Source organism: Ammospiza nelsoni, chromosome 17 (assembly GCF_027579445.1).
Source record: "Ammospiza nelsoni isolate bAmmNel1 chromosome 17, bAmmNel1.pri, whole genome shotgun sequence".
Lineage (NCBI taxonomy): Eukaryota > Metazoa > Chordata > Aves > Passeriformes > Passerellidae > Ammospiza > Ammospiza nelsoni.
The window spans coordinates 5,295,608-5,315,860 of record NC_080649.1 but is presented as its reverse complement, the minus strand read 5'-3'; the positions used below and the strand labels follow the sequence as shown (position 1 = coordinate 5,315,860).

At 41.4% G+C, this 20,253-nt stretch overlaps 2 protein-coding genes across 5 annotated transcripts in view; both read right to left on the bottom strand.

Annotated features, from left to right (window-relative positions):
* The window catches only part of C17H7orf50 (chromosome 17 C7orf50 homolog), a 119,583-nt gene extending 106,268 nt beyond the window's left edge, over positions 1 to 13,315 (bottom strand). The window contains exons 1-2 of the mRNA XM_059484126.1: positions 13,254 to 13,315; positions 11,886 to 12,038 (exon numbers count right to left, since the gene is read on the bottom strand). Coding sequence (XP_059340109.1) covers positions 11,886 to 12,017 — 132 coding nt within the window. The 5' untranslated portion in view covers positions 12,018 to 12,038; positions 13,254 to 13,315. The remainder of the gene's footprint in view (positions 1 to 11,885; positions 12,039 to 13,253) is intronic.
* A 2,666-nt stretch (positions 13,316 to 15,981) lies between these two features.
* ZFAND2A (zinc finger AN1-type containing 2A) lies at positions 15,982 to 18,978 on the bottom strand. Of its 4 annotated transcripts, XM_059484710.1 has the most exons (6): positions 18,816 to 18,964; positions 18,241 to 18,335; positions 17,396 to 17,527; positions 17,142 to 17,293; positions 16,531 to 16,620; positions 15,982 to 16,128 (listed from the first exon to the last, which is right to left on the bottom strand). In XM_059484710.1, exons 1-6 carry the CDS (start codon positions 18,868 to 18,870, stop codon positions 16,119 to 16,121), a joined length of 534 nt encoding a protein of 177 aa, XP_059340693.1. In that variant the 5' UTR covers positions 18,871 to 18,964; the 3' UTR covers positions 15,982 to 16,118. The 4 variants fall into 4 exon arrangements, with proteins under 4 accessions (XP_059340693.1, XP_059340692.1, XP_059340694.1 ...); XM_059484709.1 differs by having other exon boundaries at positions 15,982 to 16,620; positions 18,816 to 18,971; XM_059484711.1 differs by lacking the exon at positions 15,982 to 16,128 and having other exon boundaries at positions 16,521 to 16,750; positions 18,816 to 18,978.
* Between the last annotated feature and the right edge of the window lie 1,275 nt (positions 18,979 to 20,253).

The following is a 20,253-nucleotide window of genomic DNA, read 5'->3' as shown; positions in this document are numbered from 1 at the left end:
CACAGAAGACTTGACCTATAAACAGAAAGGCCACAAGACGATGATGGCTGAATTTGAAACAGATAGCTGGATATTCCTGCAGCTCCAACAGGAGCAGCACTGTGCAGTCTGAGGCAACTGCAGATTATTTCCAAGTGATTGCTAATCACAGTCTAATGAAAAATGTGTTTAGTTCCATCCTCTCTGCACAACACCAAGCAAATCTCCTCTCAAGACAGATGCAAGCAGAGAACAAGTTGCTAAAATAGAGTAGGTTATCTCCCACCATTGTGCTGCATCACACACACCCTTTTTCCTCAGTACTTTTAGCCACAATTACTCAGGTCCTGTGGACTGCCAATAGACATTAATCACACCAGTAAAGATGGCTATTTCAGACAACACCCAGCTGAAGGAAGGGATAATTGTTTTGGCAATGCAATTCTGAGAAGACAGACACATCTTGAGCTTACAGATGCATTAGGTTTGTGCAATTGTGACACTTGTCATGAATAAAAAACTTATTTGGGGTGGCAGGAATACACTTTCCCAATTGCAGTTGTTGATTATTTTCGTTTTTTAGGAATAAGATCCTTTCTCCTCTTGCCTCCTTCCAATACAAGTCTATGGTAGAAGCCTTTCTGCTACCCCTGCAGAACACAAATCAAGAAAGTCTTTGTGCAGAAGCTTATAATAATAAACAAACAGCAATAGCAAATGCCTGCTCATGCATCCTCCAAAGTAGTTTGTTTCTAAGTGATCTTATTCAGTAATATACAGTGAAATTTAGGCAAGACCAGATTACCATAGCATTAAGAAAACACCGTTTACTCAACCTGAAACAACCTATTGCATGTTTAAAACCAAATTACAAAACTCAAGTACCTGATGGGTTCCCTACTGCTGATATTTTGGAACAGGCTTATGAACTGTGCCTGAAATTACTAAATTTAAACATACTTCTTACTTTAAATGCAAAGCACTCTCCCAGCTGAAAAAACTGCACACTTATTCCCAAAGCTTTTTTTTTTAAACAGTAACTCTGTACAAAGTAATATTTACAGAAATGTTATACAACTTCCATGTGTTTATGTACACAACATGCTTTCTGCAAGCCAGCATCTTCCAATAACTCGCTGATATGGCTTATCCATGCACCAAAAGGATCTCAGCTTGATGTGCCATAATTTTTAATTTCAAAGAACATAATCACCAGTAAATAAAACCTTTTCTAGAGTGTAGAGGAAAAAGGGAATAGGAGCAAGAATTTTTATACAATTCCTTCACTTTTTTACCTCTGGTCTCTCACAAATTGTTTCATTGCTAAGTTGAAGGAAAAGATTCCATATGCCTTTCTAAAACACTGGACTGATGACAACTGAGATTTAAAAACCTGTTTATCACAGTTGTTTACAATCTTTGCTGTAATACTCTACATAAAGTTTCCAGACATGAAAAGTCTAGTATTAGGAAAAGCTCACAGAAAAGAGGAGAGAGGGAATAATCAAAAAATCCCTGAAGCCATTAACTGGTTTTGAAAATAATACTTTAGCACAAGACTGCCTTGAATGCACAGGGTATAACTGAATATCTAGAAACAAAATAAATGCAAACAGCACAAACTAGCACCAGTCTGGACCTGATGCAACTGAAAGCTTCCCTTAGCTGTGTAAAAAGATATGAGAAAAAAAGAATTATGTGAGACCTCTTTAACATGTTAAGGAGATGCTGTAACTTTGCATTCTTTTGACAGTTTTGGGAGATACACTAAATACCAACTGTGCGGACACAACATCCACCTCTTAAAAATTCAAAGTCTGTCAGTCTAAAGATAAAGCTTGATTCATTTATGAAGAGCATTACAGCATGGGAGGGCATGTGACAGAGAATTTGAATCAATGAGTCAGGCAATCCCAGATTCTGTGCAAGGCTTTGACATAAGATGGGCAGGATGCAACAAAAGTCACCTTTTCCTTCAAACATTGAAAAAAATTGAGCACAAAGTTTTACAAGAAAATGCCTGTAAAATTTCAGACTAAGTATCTGTGTTTCAAATAAAATTCACTGCCTGTACAGTGCAGGCTCTAATCTTTTTTCCAGCCATCAAGTTGTGTTAGAGTATTACTGAATTTTTTCCCGTGTAAGGATTTTGCTGTATTCTCTCAGCTGTTTATTAAGGCTGCAAAAGGGAAAAGGTTGTCTGGACAATTTTAAATGGTTAGGATTGTCACATAAAAAATGTGTTAAAGAGTGGTTTACCGTAAGTAAAAGCATGTCAAGTTCAACCCTGATTATCATTAATTCCATTGGAACTTGTTTCTGCATAACTAAAAACAAGTGAGTGTATGAAGAAACAGGTTTGAATTTTAATAGCTACTTATGAAGGTGAAGCAATGAATTAATTTGATTTTGATTGAAAACAACGAAGATAAGGCTTGATTTGAATTTAAGGGACAGTATCTATCCTTCCCTTTCACCCTGAGTCCTACCTTTCCCATTCAGACCATCAGACAAACATTGAAAGTTTTCATCACAGAAGAGCATGGGGTCAAATTAATTGTTTATTTGTTCTTTTTTATGGTAAAACAGGAACAACATGTGATGGGGAGCAAGTCATTTTTAAGACATGCACACAGAGCACCTTTCCCCTATACCCTTAAGCTCTGCTGTCAGGGAGGTTGTGGTACATGCCCTGTGCTGTGTTTCAGAGACACCAGATACGAAAATCTGAACATAAATTATATTTATAATTTAGGTGTTGTTTCTTCAACAGTATTGTCCAAACTATTTATTCCACAGTGACTTTTATTACAATAAACTTTTAACCCTTGGGTTTGGGCTTCCATCACACAGCAGCATGACACAGGCAGGAGCTAAGAATAAACAGCTGCATATTGAGCCACCCAAGGTGCCAACACAGGAGCAATGCCCTCTGCAGACTGGGCAGGATCAGCTCTACTTTCAACTCCTTTTCTTACATGCTACTTCATTTCTTTTACAGAAGTCCACTAAATACCACTACCAAATATAAAGATGATTGTCTGAGTCTCACACAGTCACATGCACGCTTAGGATGGCTTTTGAAACTGTTCAACCTCCACAATAAAAACCATTTTTAAGTTTCCAACCTGTTTTCTCGCATTGTTCAAACAGTCTGCTACTGGTATATACAAGACATTTCAAAGTTCTAAATTAACCTACTGAGTTGTTCACCACCAAAAAGTAAAACCCTATCTTCTTAAAATAAATATTTAATGCAGCAGGGTGAGCCTTTCCAAAGCAGCAGCTTTGCTTACAAGTCCCAGTTCACTTGACCTGCGAGCAAAATCACTGAAGAGGTTTAAGACCTTTTCAAATTGCATTCAGTGTGTTTTCTGGAAGGACTTTAAAAAACCATAGGGAGAAAAAAAGACATAGCAGAGAAACAGGAAAATTATTAGGATATTGTTAAACTATCCTTAGAATTGGAGTTAAGGCGATTTTTACAGAAAGAGCTCAGTGGCAGAATTGCCTTATAGTGCTGGAGATAGATTTGTTTTCTGCCTCAGCAGCAGAAATATTTCCTTTCCCAGACATTCCCTCAATAGAAACAGTAATATAATGGCAAATAAGATTTTCTTCCTTTCATTCTCTCTCCATTCAGAACTACAAAAGAGAAATAGCCTGTACCTGACTACAGAAACCTTTTAACTCTTGTGCTGCAGAGTAAAGTGCACACAGCAAACTGAGAAGCAAAGCAAGGAAACAGCTCACTGAAACAATTGATAGTATTCCAAATATCCACCTGACAACTGAGTGTGGAGGTGGGAAGAAGACACAGACAGTGATGTGTAGGGGAACCTAATTTATAAACTTGCTTGGCTTCCAAAGTCAGAATAATTACTTCTGGTATTACAAGCTCATTCTCTAGTAGAGTGAGAAACATGACATGTTATTTTCTTATGCTAATTAAAGCTGCCTGCTGATGGGTGACACTGTTGGGTGTTGTGGGATCAGAAGCCCAGCCCTGCTGGCAGAGTTGCTGCTGGAACTGACACATAACCCAAATATCCATTGAGCATCCTCAGCCCAAAACAAGGAGTGCATGAGGACCCATGGAAAACTGACCCTGCTGATTTGTGCTCTTCTCGACTCTCACTGTGTGAGACTTTCTGGGTCTTGGCCAGAGATTTTATTCCAAAACCTATCTGACCAGGACAGTTGGCTGCTCCTATTCTAAGATCAAACTAGAACACGACTTAATCTAGACAAACGTAAAGAAGACAACCATAGTTTAAGCAAAGGATGGTAAGTTTTACAATTTAAATAAACCCTACTTCACGAGTTTATTAAAAGATGTCTTTGAAGTAAAAGCTTGAAAGCCACAGAACATGGGATTTTCATAATAAAATAGGGAAAACTTTCTATTCCAAAGGTAATTGGAAAAAATCAGCTAGTGAGGTGCATGAGAGCTCCTAAGTTCACAAAAAGCCCATGACCAATTTCAATGACCTCTGTATTACAGTTCAGTACAACAGTTCTGTAACCAATTAGTTATTTTTCAAGTGGGTAAGGATTAACAACTCCCCTTTAGGATTCAATCCACAATGGAAAGGTAGGATGGAATGACAGTACCTAAAAGCATGTATTTTCCACAGATACTTTAGATTTGCTCTTCTCTTTACATAACCACTCTGCTCCTTTTGAAGCAATGCATCTCTAAGCCCTCAGTACATTCTCTGAACAGCTTTGACATCTTTCAAACTCTGAGATGGTAGGAAAAGCTGTCTGCCCTTATGTAGATGCTATTTGCAATAGCCTGCTTTACAGATCCAAATTATTAAGATAATGCTGAGAAATTTAATAAAACATTGGTTGATGATCTTCTGTTTGATGTCCTACAGAACTCCTGTGGGATTCAATTAGAAATAGATAAATGCATTCAAAGACAGTCTGGTTTCCCTGTCAAATACCTTCATGCTTGTACCCTCAATATTTCAGGCAGGTTCTAAAAGTCAAAAGATTAATTTTCTGTTCTAATTATTTGTTGGATGTAACAGACAAGCATTTTCCAAGTATTTATTAATCTGTGTGGCTTTGATCTAATACCCAAGAGCCATTTTATCTATGCTGTAATTTATTAACATACATAAATATACACTGATTTTCCATGTGCTTCACAATACTGCATCTAAACACAGAAGGCATTTTGAATGAGAAAACATCTCATTTCTCATTCATACTACACAAGCAGCCATCACCCCCCTTTTATCTGCACCAAAACATTGGGTTTTTTTAAATTTTTTAAATCTATTTCATCAACACACAAAAAGTCATATTTTATAAAAATCATTATGCCAGACTCCCACATTGTTTAAACAAGCAGCAGCATCTCATCAAGGACAGAGCAGATTTTTAGAATAAGCACAATTTAAATATCCAAATCTGTGCCATTTTATGTTTTTTGAGCCAATTAACATTAACAAAACAAAGAGCAATAAAGAGGAAGTAACAAACCCACAAGAATCAGGCCTGCATTAATACATTATGCTATACATACTTCCAAGTTTCAAGCCCTGTCAAGTATAATTGCCTTTGAATGCCCATTTCTCTGTTCTTTATCCTGTATCAGAATGCAGCAAACATCCTGTCAAGCTCACAAGTTAATTTCTTGCCAAGTGAATGCATTTTGCAAATTCAAACATGTTAACAGGACTTCTTTTTAACTAAAGCTACATGTATTTTGAGGTTTTGTGCCAAGTTTTCTATATTCAACAATTTGGGCCTTTTCGAGCAATTTTCATTGATGATGCCTTTCTCTATGAGGAGCTAGAAGTCATCAATACAGAACCAGAATAAAATTATCATTGAAAAAGGGAAGAAAACAGTGTTCTCACTGGACTGGAGCTGGCTGACACGGTCAAGCAGATCTTCAACAACTGAACACTCAACAAATTCAACCCACACGTGGGATCCTGTCCTGAATTTCACTTTTGTTAAGATATTTGCAGTTAAGGCAGGAAAGCAAGGATTTATACTGGAAATCCAACAAGAGCCATCAAGGAAGGTCTCACCAGCAAGCAAAGAACGAGGGCTGAGAGGAAACAGCAAGTACGTGCTCCAAGCAGAGAAGGAAGAATTTCCCCTCTCAGCAGCAAAGAAGGGACAGATCTGTTTCACCACCAAACTCCCCATCAATTTAATACCCTGGCTTTATTAATAAAAGTAGGGCATTAACTTTGAATGGAGACAGATTAAGGCAAATACCCAGAATTAGCATGAAACTCTTGTTGGCTAATATGCAATGAAGAATGCACAATTCCTCCAAACACAAGTAAGAAATACACCACATATTGTTTATACCAAACACAGTTGGGGACGTGAGCCTTTCGCCTGGGAAAACCATCTTCAAAGTAGCAACTGTTTTCCCAGCTGTGAATACTCTTTCCTGGGAAATCTATTCGTATCATTACAAAAATAATTTTCAAAGGAATGTAAAATTATTCAGCCTAATCTATGCATATCCATATTTCAGGCAATTCTGTACCTTCTTAGACATGTCTGTTTACAGAAGGCCTACTTTTCTCTATAAACACTACATGGGTGCCACAATTAAATTTACCCCCTTTTTTAAATAAATAAATGTATGGTTAATTTAATAAAATCATTGGAAGCAACTCTATCAATATTCAGATGAAGAAGTGCTAGCAGGAAACAAATGTTTCAGTCCCATAACCAGCTGCCCTCAAAGTTTGTTGTTTTGTGGTCAGTTGTTTTTTTTAAATTTTCCTAATTTGAGAAATATTGCATAGATAAGAAAGCAGATAAACCAAACAAGATGTCACAGATTAAGCCATAACTGCCACATGGATTTAGAGCTTTGTAATTATTTCCTATAACTCTCAGAAGGCCACCATACAGAGAGGCACTGAGAGCCAGTGGGCCAGCAAACTTGTCTCTTTGTGCAAGTAAAAAAACCCCAAACAAATAACCCAAAAATAAACATTCAACTGAAAGGTAGCCCAAAGCAAAGAGAAATAGGCCCAATATTTTAATTACAGACTGACAAAACCCAGCACAATAACATCCATCCTGACATTTAACTTGGCCACTTTGAGAAACAGCTCCCATTGCCCCTTGATCTCTGGAAACTGCTTTCTGCTGATGTATCCTTCCATCAAGGCACAGGGGGAGATGGAGGGATGGGGGAAGATGAAAGATTATGTCATCTTCTCTTCATAACATGGACAAAACTCTATTTGCATATTAAGGATACTTCAAAATTGGTCCAAAAATCCAGTATGAGACGGGATTTTTATTTTAGGATATTATGCTAAATAAAAAATCCTGAAAAGTTATTTCCTTTTTTTCTTTGACTATTTTAATATTTAAGATTTAATTTAAATATTAAAGATTTTTACATATTCCTTGAACAAAAATCAATAACCTCAGATAACACTAATGCTTACAACAGAGGATGAAGCAAGTACAGCAAAAGCAAAGAAGTGCAGGAAGAGTGGACAGTGGAATTGCAATGCAGTTTCCAAAATATACTTTTAATGTATATAAAATACAGTTAATATTGGTGGCCTGGTAATCAGAAGAAAATCCTGCAACATCACACTAAGTTGTTAACTTCATGGCATTTTTTTAGGATGGGAAAATATAAACCAAGTTATTTTGATGGCTACAAGATAAGCTTCCCTTTAATTAGAAAAATAAATTAGGGGAACAATAAAGGATTACTGAGTTTGTTTGCAAATCATCCACAACTCATTATTTCAAGAGCAGGCTTTGGGATGAATTAGTGGGTTGTCAAACAAATAAATACACTGTCTGATGATAGCTTTACAGTATCTGCTGGATCAGTGTGCACCAATGTCTGGTTTGCATTCATTAAACATTCAAATTACTACCCCAGTTACCTGATTACAAGCAGAATTAGAGATCATATCAAAGTAGTATTCCCAGTTATTCCACCAAGCTCATACCCAAAATGTTTTTCTCCACAACTTAAACACAATTTTTCAGTGTTTTCCAACCAAACAGTGATTTTAAAGAATCTTTTTTTTTTTTTTTGTGGTTTGCTTTGCAGCTTAAGTATTCTATATTACTCTTTATGATAACCTCCAGAAAGCCAAACAGAAAAACCCTTTCTTTACAAATTTTGCCTTTTTCCATTTAGTAAACAAATCTTACTGTTTGGGCACCTGCACACTTTGATGAAAGAAACATTATGAGCTACTTGTTTATTTGCCATTGTTTGTAGTATCTGTATGGAATCTCAGAAATTAAATTCCTTTCCCACTGATCTTGCCTTTATCTGAGGAAAATGTTGATTCCTCCTCCTCCAAGCACTTGCAATGCTGGAGATAACGAGGAAGTACAAGGAAACACCCACTGGCTGTATGAGCATTACCTAAAGTACCCTTCTGCCATGAACAAGGAGATTTGATTTATAAAGATCGATCTTCCCTTAGTCATCGTCATTTTCCCTGAAGTTACAACATTCACTAGACTAAATTGGGAAGGAACAGGAAATTAATATTGTTTTCTATGGATTACAAATTTTGAATCTTGCCTAATAGATGTTCTGTTCTGAAAGAATTCCCTACTGTTCTGCAGCAAGCCAGCAGCTCTGCCAACAGCACTGCAGCAACGAGAGCTGCCCGTAAGTGACAAATCCTTTGACACCACAGTGAGAACTCACTCTGGGCAGAACTCAAACAGCCCAGGGAAACAAAGCTGCCACTCGTTGTTCCCTACCTACACAGCTGCACCTGGCAGGACTGCTGCTCCAGAAAGCTTTGTGCCATTGGGGCAGATATAAGTCTGGAGAAATCCACAATCAGAAGCAAAACAGGGGTAATTGCAAAGAAACACTTCCAAGGGTTCTGTTATTTTAGGATGACACATTATCAATATTGCAATCTTCTTAAATTTTTTTCCAGAGAACTGAAACAAAACCAACTTTTCAAAAAAGATCCATCAGGCAGTCGTTACCTAAGAAGCCAATAGCCAACTTCAAACACCAGTCTAGATAGCACATTTTAAATCTCTTTACATCATACCCATGTTACAGTGTGAAAGGAACAACTTAAACACTCTGATAGAGGTCTGCTTAGATCCCATCTGGGGAATTAGCATTGTTCATTAACAGCACATTTCCATTTCATCAACATATAAGTATGTTAGCATATAAGATAACATTCATATAAGTATGTTAGCAAACTATAAATGTCATTATTAAAAATGTAAAACTTCTGTCTAGTGATTAAAAAAAAAAATCTGTTTAATATGTGTGATTGTTTCAAGTAGGTAAATAGAACAGTACCATTAGGAGAATCAGTCAGAAAAACCTGAAAGGCTGAATTAAGTTTTTAAACTTATTTAAACTCTAAAACTCAGCTCCACTGGAGATGTCTTATTTACAGCTGTGTGGTTCTAAGATCACTCACGAAAACATTCATATTGGGCTTGAATTGCTTATTGCTATTTAGTGTAAACAGAAGAAATTGGGTAGATGAAAATCAATAAAACATCAAGATTACTCTGAAAGGTCAAGCTGTTCCAAGGAAAAATGCCTTAGTCTAAGGCTGGTAAGAATTTTTGAAATAAATTTCTTGAAGGAATGATCAGTGTACACTGAAAACACACCTCAACTTGCCTCCAGCTCTATAACAAAATCAATTAGACATTTGTATTTTCCACTTTGGAGATGAAATTTGTTGTACTAGAATTGAAAAAAAAAAAAAAAAAGTAAATCACAGAAACATGACTTAATGAACCAGTGAAACTTCTGTCCCACCAAAAACTCTGACTTCTTTCTGCCACACATGAGACTCCTTAGGAAAAACTGGAGCCCTCCCATCCTTAGTTTCAGAATGCCAGGAAGAGTTTCCTTTAATTCAGTTACTGCATTAAAAATCAATCACAGCTCATCAGAATGCAGGCACCATGAGTCAGAATTCCTGTAGATCTAGCAAAATTCCAGCTTATTTTAAAGTAACAGAAATCAAAGTAAGTAAAGGTGCAGAATAAACCTCCTCAGCAGTTGCCTAACTTTTGCTCCAAATTTCTTACTTGGAACCGTTCACTGACTGAGCACAGCCCCAGAGCCCCTCCTGATCTTCCTGTTCCCACAGAGCAGTTTTACCTTGCTCTCTGTTACACTTCCCATGCTGACAAGATTTGATGACCAAAATCCCTTTAAAGCAAAAATGCCAGTGTGCCTTAACCAAGCATTTCACACAAAGCTGGGAGTACTTACACTGAGGAACCACCAAACTGCCAAGCAATTAACTTTTTTCACCACTTCTGAAGTAAAATTGTTTAAGATCTGCCTCACATTTTTCATTCTCAACAGTTATTTCAAAACTAAAATTAAAAAAAAAAGAAGTGTTCTATTAACTTAGACTTTCCTCTATCAACAGTTACAGTTTATAAAGCTGATGCCAAGGAGTGGTTTGTCATGGACCTTTTATGGCATTCCCTAAAACTCACTATATACATGTTCAAGCCACCCACTGGCATCAACTTTTATGATTCCAAGAACTGTTGTGCTTAGTGGTGCTCCCTGACAGCATTAAGGATTCCTCTTTCCTTTACTCTTTGCTCTTTCTTTCACAGTCCTCAAAACTCATCTGGGTGTTCTGAGAACTGAACACTGGACATCAGATGGTCCAAAAAGGCCCCACTAGCCAGGGCTTGAAGCACACCTTGGCTGTTTGGCAGTTTTACATGAAATTATAGATTGGCACAGGCAATAAAATTCTCATTTTGACATTTCAATTTCACACTGTTTTGTCCTGGAAAATTATTTTCACTCATTTAGAACACAGCAAATCCACAGTCTATAATATAAAGGAAAAGAGAAACATTCTCTCTTGTGAAGCTATGAAGACAATATTTCCTATTTTTGCTTTGACAAAGATGTATTTTTTACTTGCTTAGGAACATTTCTGCTGAGTTCAAAACTATACAGACCTCTGAATAGCTTCTGCCAATAGAGTGGTTTTTTTTCTATTAAGTTTCCCAAACTCTAAATGCAATACTTAGAGACACTTATGAATGCAAAGGATCTTCAAATATGTTCTTGCCAATGAGCTGAAATAAACAAAATAAGTACTAATTTTTATCTATATGAGCTCCATTGAGCTACACACACCATGATAAAGGAAGAAACAAGCAGCTTTCACATATATTTTATGGTAGGCCAGGAAACATAAGAGAATTAAGACCATGGCTTCTTGAGGTGATCTTCAAGAACTCCTGAGGAAAAAAACCTGCTTTCCCTCTCTACTTCTTGAATTGCTTTACAGTTCCTTGATCCTCATTCCACAGTAACCACTAAGAATATCAGAACTGAATTATCCTTGAAATATGCATGATTTCCACCACTTAAAAAACCAAACAAACTACAACAATAGAAAAACAACAACCCTCAATAAAACCCTTCCAATTCCAAGTTCTTACTTAAGTAACATACTGAGATTGCTAATTTTACTCCCATAAAATAATTCATAAAACATTCAGGAATACAAAGAGACTGCTGACACCTTCTGGCCACTTGACATTCTGTCCAAAAACCAGGAGAACTTCCAAGAAAACATCTTTCATGTTTTCCCAGGCACTCAGGATCACATGAAGGCTGAAGCTGCACCAAAATTGCCATATGACAGCTCCTCACTTGGTTCACCTTTCACCCACATCCATCCTCTGTTTTTCACAGAAAATCCAAAACAAACAGAGATCACCTCTCTGCCTGCTCTGATTGCACACAGATTTTACTTAATTTATCATTTCCTTTTAGCTTTCACTCTAGGAATACTGCATCCAAGGAATCGGTGCAACTGAATCCAATTCATGTTCAGAACAGAATCTACAGTAACAATAAAACCACTTTGTAATGAATTAAAGAGCCAAACCTGCAGCTTTTGCTTCTTCTTCTTCTTTGGTTTGGCTTCCAATTCCAGCTCATCCTTTTGGGCCACATCTTCCTTCAGCTTTTTTCTTTTTTCTGCCTTCTTTTCTTTTTTTTCCACAATCATTTTCGGCATCCTAAAATGCTGCTCTGTAACCTAAACCACCAAACTGCAGTTAGAACTTTTTTTAATATTAAATATCAGTCTCATATACAGACAGTTATACTATAATTACACTGGTATGGCAATTATTTGTGACTACTTAAATATGAAATGTATGTCTGCACTGAAATTGGATTAATTTTGGAGAATTTTTGTGTATTCTTTTAGGAGTACATTATAGTTAAGGTACTGTAAAACTCAAATGTCAATCCCCTGTAGGAATCTCCACACCTTTTGTCCTCTGAGGCCCTGTTGTGGAAAATGCCTCAATGATATTCCTGGTGGGAATTCCCCATAATTTAGGCTGTGCTTTGTGCAGGCTAGAACACACCAGAGTGAACTGTTTGATCAACTGCCTACCTCAGATAACACCCCATCATCTCAAAGTACATTCACATGACTGTTAATAATCTCATTAATATGCATATGTGTGCAAAATGTAAGGCTATTTGATTACTAAACAGTTTTGAACCGCTAGTTCTGGTTAAACTGCAAGTTTTTCTGTTTGCCTATAGGTTAATGGGGTAAAGCTATGCTCGAATAATTGTCTCACTAGCTTTATCTTTAATTTTAGACTGAAATGAGGGGGAACATGAAGAGGAGTTGCAGACAACACTCTGAAAACAGGTCTAGTTGTAACTCCAAACTGTTTCTTTGCCAGAGCGCCTGATTTAAGCGCTTTCCCCAGGTGTCCCAACACTGTCACTTTCAGCGCCACTTTTCAATGCCAATTTCAGCGTCAGTTTCACCACACAGGCAAATATCGCTCAATCACAAACATTTACGTTGTAATATACACTGAAATACAAAACAACCCACACGCCCCACATCAATACAACAGAAGGTGCCAAAGGAGGGGTTCGGCACCGCCGGGATAGCGGAGCCAGGCCTGGCACGTGTGAGGCAGAGCCGTGCTCGGCCCGGGAGGGCACCCAGCCCACAGCCAGCCCTGCACAGGGCCCCGGCTCCGCTTCCCAATGCAAACCCCCCTCCTCATATCCCAACGCAAACCCTCTCACAACCCAACACACACCGGGCACGCCGCAGCCCCCTCAGCCACCGCCGCGCATGTGGCCAGCCCAGGCCAGACCGAGCCTCCCCGCCCCTCCCGCAGCTCCGTGCGGGCAGAGGGAACCCCGCAGAAGACGACGCCGCCGCCGCCACCCCGAGGGGACCCGGGGCTGCGCCCCCCGCCCGTCCCCCACGCACCTCACACAGCCGCCGCCCCGGCACATTCAACTGAGCCGCACGCTTGGCGCCGCCGCCCGCCCCCTGCCTTTCATTGGCTGCGCGAGGAGAATGGCGGCATGTGGTTGGCTGCCGATCTGTCAATCACCACGCTGGCCAATAGGAAGCAGCGCTCGGAATTAAAGTGCTCATCAGGAACACGTGTGCTGCGGAACGCTCCGCCGGCTCCTGGCGGCGCGGGTGACGTCATCTTCCCGCGCCGAGCTCCGCCTGTGGCCCCGCCCTTTGGCCTGGGAGAATCCCGGAATCGGGACCGAGCCGGGCCCGGCCGGGATCCGCCCGCATCGCGACAGGGACACAGCGGGGCCCGGCCGGGATCCGCCCGCATCGTGACAGGGACACAGCGGGGCCCGGCCGGGATCCGCCCGCATCGCGACAGGGACACAGCGGGGCTCGGCCGGGATCCGCCCGCATCCTGACAGGGACACAGCGGGGCCTGGCACGGATCGTCCCGTGTCCTGGCCGGGATCCGCCCGCATTCTGCTGGGACCCCTCAGGGCTTGGCAGGGACCCCCCCGCTGCGGGCACCCTGAGGTGTGGCTCTCTGGAGAACAGCTCCCATCCCGCAGATCCTAAAAGGTCCTGAAGTGTGAGACACCCCTGTCCCGATGGGGTCTCGTGGAATGCGTGGGAAGAGGCCAAGGGTGTGCTTTGACAGATGGAGAAAACACCTCCGAGGACGATTTCCAAGAAGCAAATTGGTTTCCATGTTTTCATTTTCTATAAATACCCCATGCACAAACTTTTCCAAGTCCCCTTGGTAATTTAAAGGCCAGAATTTTTACCACATACACACGCATAGATGACACATTATTTTTCAGGACAACCTGAGACAGGGCTGTTGTCTCCCTTTGCTTGGAGCCCAGCACCCCTGAGATGCTGGGTGTGGGAGCAGATTCTGCTGGCAAACACATCCCTGTACATTACAGGCACTGATGGGAAGGGACAACCTCTGCTTTTCCACCTCCTCCCCACAGCGAGGTGCCCTCCTGCCCCCAGCCATCCCTGCTGGGCTGGGACAGCCTGTCTCCCCTGGGCCGTGTCCTCACACCACGGTCAGAACCTGAATTCCCTTCCCAAAGCACCACTGGGGTGCATGGCATGGTTTGGGAATGCGTGCTGGTTAGAATTTATACTCAAAAAACATAAAATGTATATAAAATAAAGCAATGTGCTAGGGCTGAGTTAGGGTGTTGGTACATGGGATGATCAGAGGGTGGTGGTACCTAAAACTAAAGCTGTAATTTGAGCTTTTGCTCCAATGTTAGACTTCCTAAAATAGGTTGTGTTATTGCATATCCTATTGTGACATCCTGTGGTTGAACACAGTATTACAGATACTCAAATCACAATCTTGGCTGCAGGATTGCAAAAAATTAGATTATGTGGAGTGCTCAGTCTAACTCATATCTATTTTACATGTTCAGTTTGGTCAGCTAGCTGTGATCTTCTCCAGGATGAGAAATCACTGGGTCAAACATAACTATGGGATAGCACAGATACTTTTTCTGAAGAAATGAGATCTGTCTTTTCTTAGGAAAGGCCTGTGACTCAAGGTGTTGATTGTTTATGTGCTGTCCCTGTGAAGGGCCTAAATCCACATTTCCTCCTCAGGCAGCATTCCCAGCCCAAGGATTAAACTGTTCAAAAAGAGACACAACAATCTTTGCACACCTGCAGCACCCCCAAGGATGTACAAACCACATGCACTAACTGCTCTTATGCTCCCATCTCTTACAGTACCAGCAGAGATGGTTTTTCCCAGGTCAGGAGCTCAGCCCTGCTCTGCTCAGTGCTTCTCCTCCCCTCCAGGGCATTGGAGGGGCTGCAGTTTCCCTCCAGGTAGCCCTAAGCCAACACTGCAGCCCAGAAGCCCCAGCAAGCAGAGGAATGGCTCCAATGACACATGAAATTGAGGTCCTGACACCATCAGAAAGCCCTGGCATTTTTCTCACAATTAGCTGGATGAGAGGTCTACTTAGATCCCATCTGGGGAATTAGCACTGTTCATTAACAGCACATTTCCATTTCATCAAGCTATAATATTTCAGGCCTCAAGCTAAGCAGCTGGATGCTCATGCAGTTTTAAAGAGCCAAGAGAGCTGATCAGGATAATAGATGGAGCATTATCTGCCACGACTTCACTTGTTTAAGCTTTTCAGGAAGACAGCAAGAGCAGCCTCCCTAAACAATGCTGTATTTTGGCTTTATTCTCATTACACAAGACACAGTTAATGCTACTTTCTCTGGCTTCCTTTTCTCCATGAAACCACAAAATACATTCCTGCAAATCTAGATTTCTAAGGGATAATAAATGATGAAGAATTCTACTGCACGTGCCTGTGTGAGCACCAGCCTTCAGACAGGACCTGAAAAAGGGACCTGTAAAAAAGATGGTTTGGCTTTATAAATAAAAGTCTTCCAATGACATTCAGAAACCAAGAGGAAGCTTCACATGGATGTTGTTTATCATAAAGAGCCAGAACACTTCCAAAAGGATTGAGACATATGACAGTGGCTTGTATTTCACATTTTCATTTTGGGAGATTCAGGCTTGGCACCACCTAAGCAAATCTAGCTGTATTTCATACCAACTGTAATCTTCTACCTACCACCATCACCTCACTTCCTACAGCAAATATTTTTCATAATATTAAAGTTATTATTTAAAATATAGGAACAAATAACATTGGCTTGGAAAGGGTAGCAGTTTATTGAATGCATACATAATTATGATACAAAAATAAGTTAATTGCATAGAAATTTATATAGAGAGAAAATATTAACTTCATTTGAAAGGTTTGATCCAGATGTGAAGAGCCTCTACTACCTGCACCTGTAAGAGATAAGAATGCACTGTAAGGGTTGCACAGCTGGAACTTTCAGTCACATGAGCTGCAACATGCCAGGGAAGGGCTTGGGCCATTTATTTGAATTCAGGTGCTGCTGTGCTTTCCTCACTCTGATGACACACCATTTTCCCAGAACTTGGCCAAACCTCTCACTGGGCAGGTGGGAGAGCAGCCTGCAGATACAATTTGATGTCCCAATGCTTGTGTCTATGAGGGCACTTTAATCACTCCCTTATAGAGGAGCAGGGATTTATTTCCCTGTGCTGTCAGAGCCCCCCACTGCACTCCCCACACCATTCACAGGTCAGCCACCAGCTCTAGAGCACTCAGAGGTGTGACAGTGGCACTGCCACAGCCTGGTTTCAGTTTGTCTTTTCTCCTGATACCTGTTGTGCTGACGATTCCTATTAGATGGCACTCCAATTGCTCCCGGGGACTTGAAGGTGGCATGAGAAGCTCTCATCAGAGCTGCATACCTACAAACAAACACAACCAGGCTCAGCACCTATGCACTCTGTGTTTTCACTCTTCCATCCAGTTTAATCATCTGCATCTGTCACACAAATCTCACAGTCCTACTGCACACAACAGTCAAGGTTTGTCTGCCTGCAAAAGACAGATTTTTTTATTAACATTAAGTTCAAACTTGGTTTGTCAGGGTATTGATTATTCTTGGTTACTTCAAGGCTCTGGACAGAGCTTTAGGTTCTAATATGTGTACCTAGACCCCAAAGGGTGCTTGAGTTGGCCAGTGCCTGTTCTCAATTAGGAGAGACTGACACAGGTAAGCTTGAAAATCCAGGAAAGCGTTTGACAAGCTTTTTCTCTTGGCTCAGAAATTAAGGCTGACACATCAGAAATTCAGCCTGAGACACAAGAGGAAATCATGGCTATTTCACGGACATGACCAGTAGTTTCCAGAACTCCCTGTCTGTCCAAGCTCCCCACCAAGCCCTGGGACCTCATCTGGAGCTGAAGTGCCCCAAGTGCAGCTCACCCTGCCTTGGAGATGGGCTGGCTGCTCCCTCTGCAGTCGTGGTCCAGAGGATGCCGATGTTTTATGCAGAAGCTGCTGCCACACTGGTCACAAAGCACCTTCATCATCTCTTTCCTTTTGCAGCCTGGCTTTGTGCATTTGTTTGTGAATATCTGAGTAAGAGAGGACAGGGAGTTGGCAAGGTTGGCTTTCTGTGAGCCATGACCAAGCTGAAGGCACAGGAAGGCAGCTCAGACTTCAGCAGCTTTTCTTACCTTCTGCTTTTGCTGTGCTGGGTTGTATTCGCAGTCCTTATCTATGTGGGCTCCAACCACAATATCTGGGATTTCTCCCCTCTGCACTGGGATAGGTGTGTTACAGAGGGGACACACTGGCACCTGCACATTCTGAGAACACACAGCACAGATCAGCATCACAGAATTAAAGAATTGTTTAGACTGAAATAGACCTTAAGATAATCAAGTCCAACCATTACAAATCTAACCCTATTTTCTGTTCTTCCCTATTTTCTTGTCTTATCCATAGATAATAGAAATATATTCCTAAATGTTTCATGTTCCCATTTGCTAATGCTTTTAAAGATACACTTCAAAACAGTAACTGCAAATCCCCATCCAAAGACCACACAGAAATGCTTTGCCAAACCAACTGTAGCAATGTATTTGGTAAGTTGACTTTAAAAATCCTTTTGGCTTTTCTGGAATTACAGCCTTTATATACTTCAAAGCCCAAGTACAGGCCAGAGATCAAAGTTTGGACCCACTTGTTCTATTTATTTCTTTTGTAGTTTCATGTTTGTTGTTCTTCAGCTTACAGGACTTGGACCCCAGAAAATTTTAGACCACAACACATTACTTGAAATATATAGCACTCCTCTCTGGGAAGATGCACTGCAAGTGAAAAAAACTAGAATCTAGCAGGTGTGACCTCTGAAATGTCATTCTTTTATATATTAGAAATTCAGATGAATCTTTAAATTGCATCTTGAGGTTGTCCCATCCACTTTTATTGAAATCACAGGTGAAGTTTCAGAGCAGCCCTAATAAATGACTTAGCAAATCTGCAGGGTGAATTATGACTCATGTCATACAGAACTCACTTTCTTGTAGGCAGAGCTGCACTTGTGGTCATCGTAACGGATGTGATCTTTACAGAACACTTCCCCACATGCGTCACATTTCAGAGGAAGGAAATCTGGGAGAAGAACAAAAAAGAAAACATTTTTATGGAACAAAGCTAACAACTCTAAGAGTACTCACAAAAGACTACAGATAAATTCAAAAGCAGTTTTTGTCGAGCCACAATCCAATTATCTCTATAGAGATTAGATCATTCTTCACAAATACTAAAAGAGCAAGAGTGGTAAGTTTTCCTTTTTTATCTGCAGCATAAGACAAACACAAGCCATAAGCACCTGAGGAGCTCCCCGCAAGCAGAAACCTTAGTGAGCAACTAGTCAAGAGCTAAGAGCTGAAGTACAAATGCAAAACCCAGTATCAAAAATCACGTTATTCTTGAAAAGCCATTCCTTAACAATTTAACACGTACAGGATGAACAGCTGTCAGTCTTTCCCTAGCCCTGCCGAGGGGGTACCAGAGCAGCATTCCGGTACCCTCCGTGACGGGTCCGCCCGGGCAGGCGCTGCTCGGGGCTCGCTCCGAGCCCGCACTTACCCAGCTGTTTGCAGGAGCGCTCGGAGCAGTGCTCGCCCAGCCACGGCAGCTCCATGGCGCACGGGGCCGGTGACAAAGAGCGGAGCCCGGGACGGGCGCGGCCGCCGCGGCTTTATCGGCTCGGGGCGCTGAGTCAGCGCAGCCACGTGCTGAGTCACGCTCCCGCCGCGCCCCGCCCCGTGACGTCACTGCGACACCAGCCAATGGCCTGCCTCGCTGCCCCGCCGCCCGCCGCGCATGCGCGGGCAGCGGCCAATGGGAGGCCGGGGGGCGGCTGAGTCACGGTCGGGGCGGGGCCTGGGGATGGGAATGGGAATAATGGGGCGGGAATGAATGAGAATGAGAATAAGAATAAGAATAAGGATAAGGATAAGAATAAGAATAAGAATAAGAATAAGAATAAGAATAAGAATAAGAATAAGAATAAGAATAAGAATAAGAATAAGAATAAGAATAAGAATAAGAATAAGAATAAGAATGGAAATAGGCACTGGGGTGAGAAAATACTTGGGGCGACAGGGCAAGGGCGAAGAGTTGAGTTCAGGTGACAGGGGTTGGTAATGGAGACCAGAAACTTCCCCAGTTGGTCTCTGTTTGAAATGCTTGTCTCATTTGACAAGGCACCCTGAGATCAAGGTGTATTTTAGAAATATTGATCTCTGGAGGTGTGTGACAATGCTGGCTTTATACAGAGCAGAGGAGGACTGGTGACTTCATGACATTTGCTACAGGATTGAGAAATGACAAAGTGTTTTTCTGTCCCTGCTCTCCCTGGAAAACACCTGACTGTGCTGTGGTGCATGACTCAGAACCACGAGGTTAAAGGGCAGCTCTGGGATTGCATCTGCTGAGTGCCTGCACAGTCACTTTGTGCTGTTGAACTCCAGGAGGGGCATGTGCCACTGCTCCACCCTCCACGTCACCCACCTACGTGGCACTCATGTGACTCTTGTGACTGCTGTGGGTGCCACAGGCAGCCAACCCACTTGGAGCACTTCCCAACAGCACATTCCTGCTAGATTAAACCATACCATGTCATCAGCCAGACACTCTGCCCACTCTTCAATTAATGTTCTCTCCCAAACCCATAAAATTACCAAATTTGCTCACATAAACCCTTACTCCACAGAACAGCTGAGCTGACAGAGCATTACATTCTGCCACAGGTTTGTGAAGAGTAAACTCTGATTTCACCTCCTCCACTGTGGTGTTTGGGGTTTTTGGGACAGCTGTGCCACATCCATGGGAACACCCAAAACCCGCCCTGGGACAGCCTGGGCAGGGCACAGCCAGAGTATGGCACTCTCCCCCACTTCTTCTGTTCTTCTGACTTGGTTGCTTCTGGCAGTTTGGGACAGGTGAATTTTAAAAGAGGAAACAGCAGAAAAATATCCAAATACAAATAGTAAGAGAAAGTCAAGTTATCCAAGGTACTTCA

Bases quoted from the DNA above. Each gene is read 5' to 3' on its own strand.
- ZFAND2A (XM_059484709.1), bottom strand. From the start codon at position 18,870: ATGGAGCTGCCGTGGCTGGGCGAGCACTGCTCCGAGCGCTCCTGCAAA. The intron at 17,528-18,240 runs GTGAGTTCTGTA...GTGTGTTCTCAG, and splicing joins GCAGCTCTGCCTACAAGAAA to AATGTGCAGGTGCCAGTGTG. The intron at 16,621-17,141 runs GTGAGCTGCACT...GTTTGTTTGTAG, and splicing joins CAGCCCATCTCCAAGGCAGG to GTATGCAGCTCTGATGAGAG.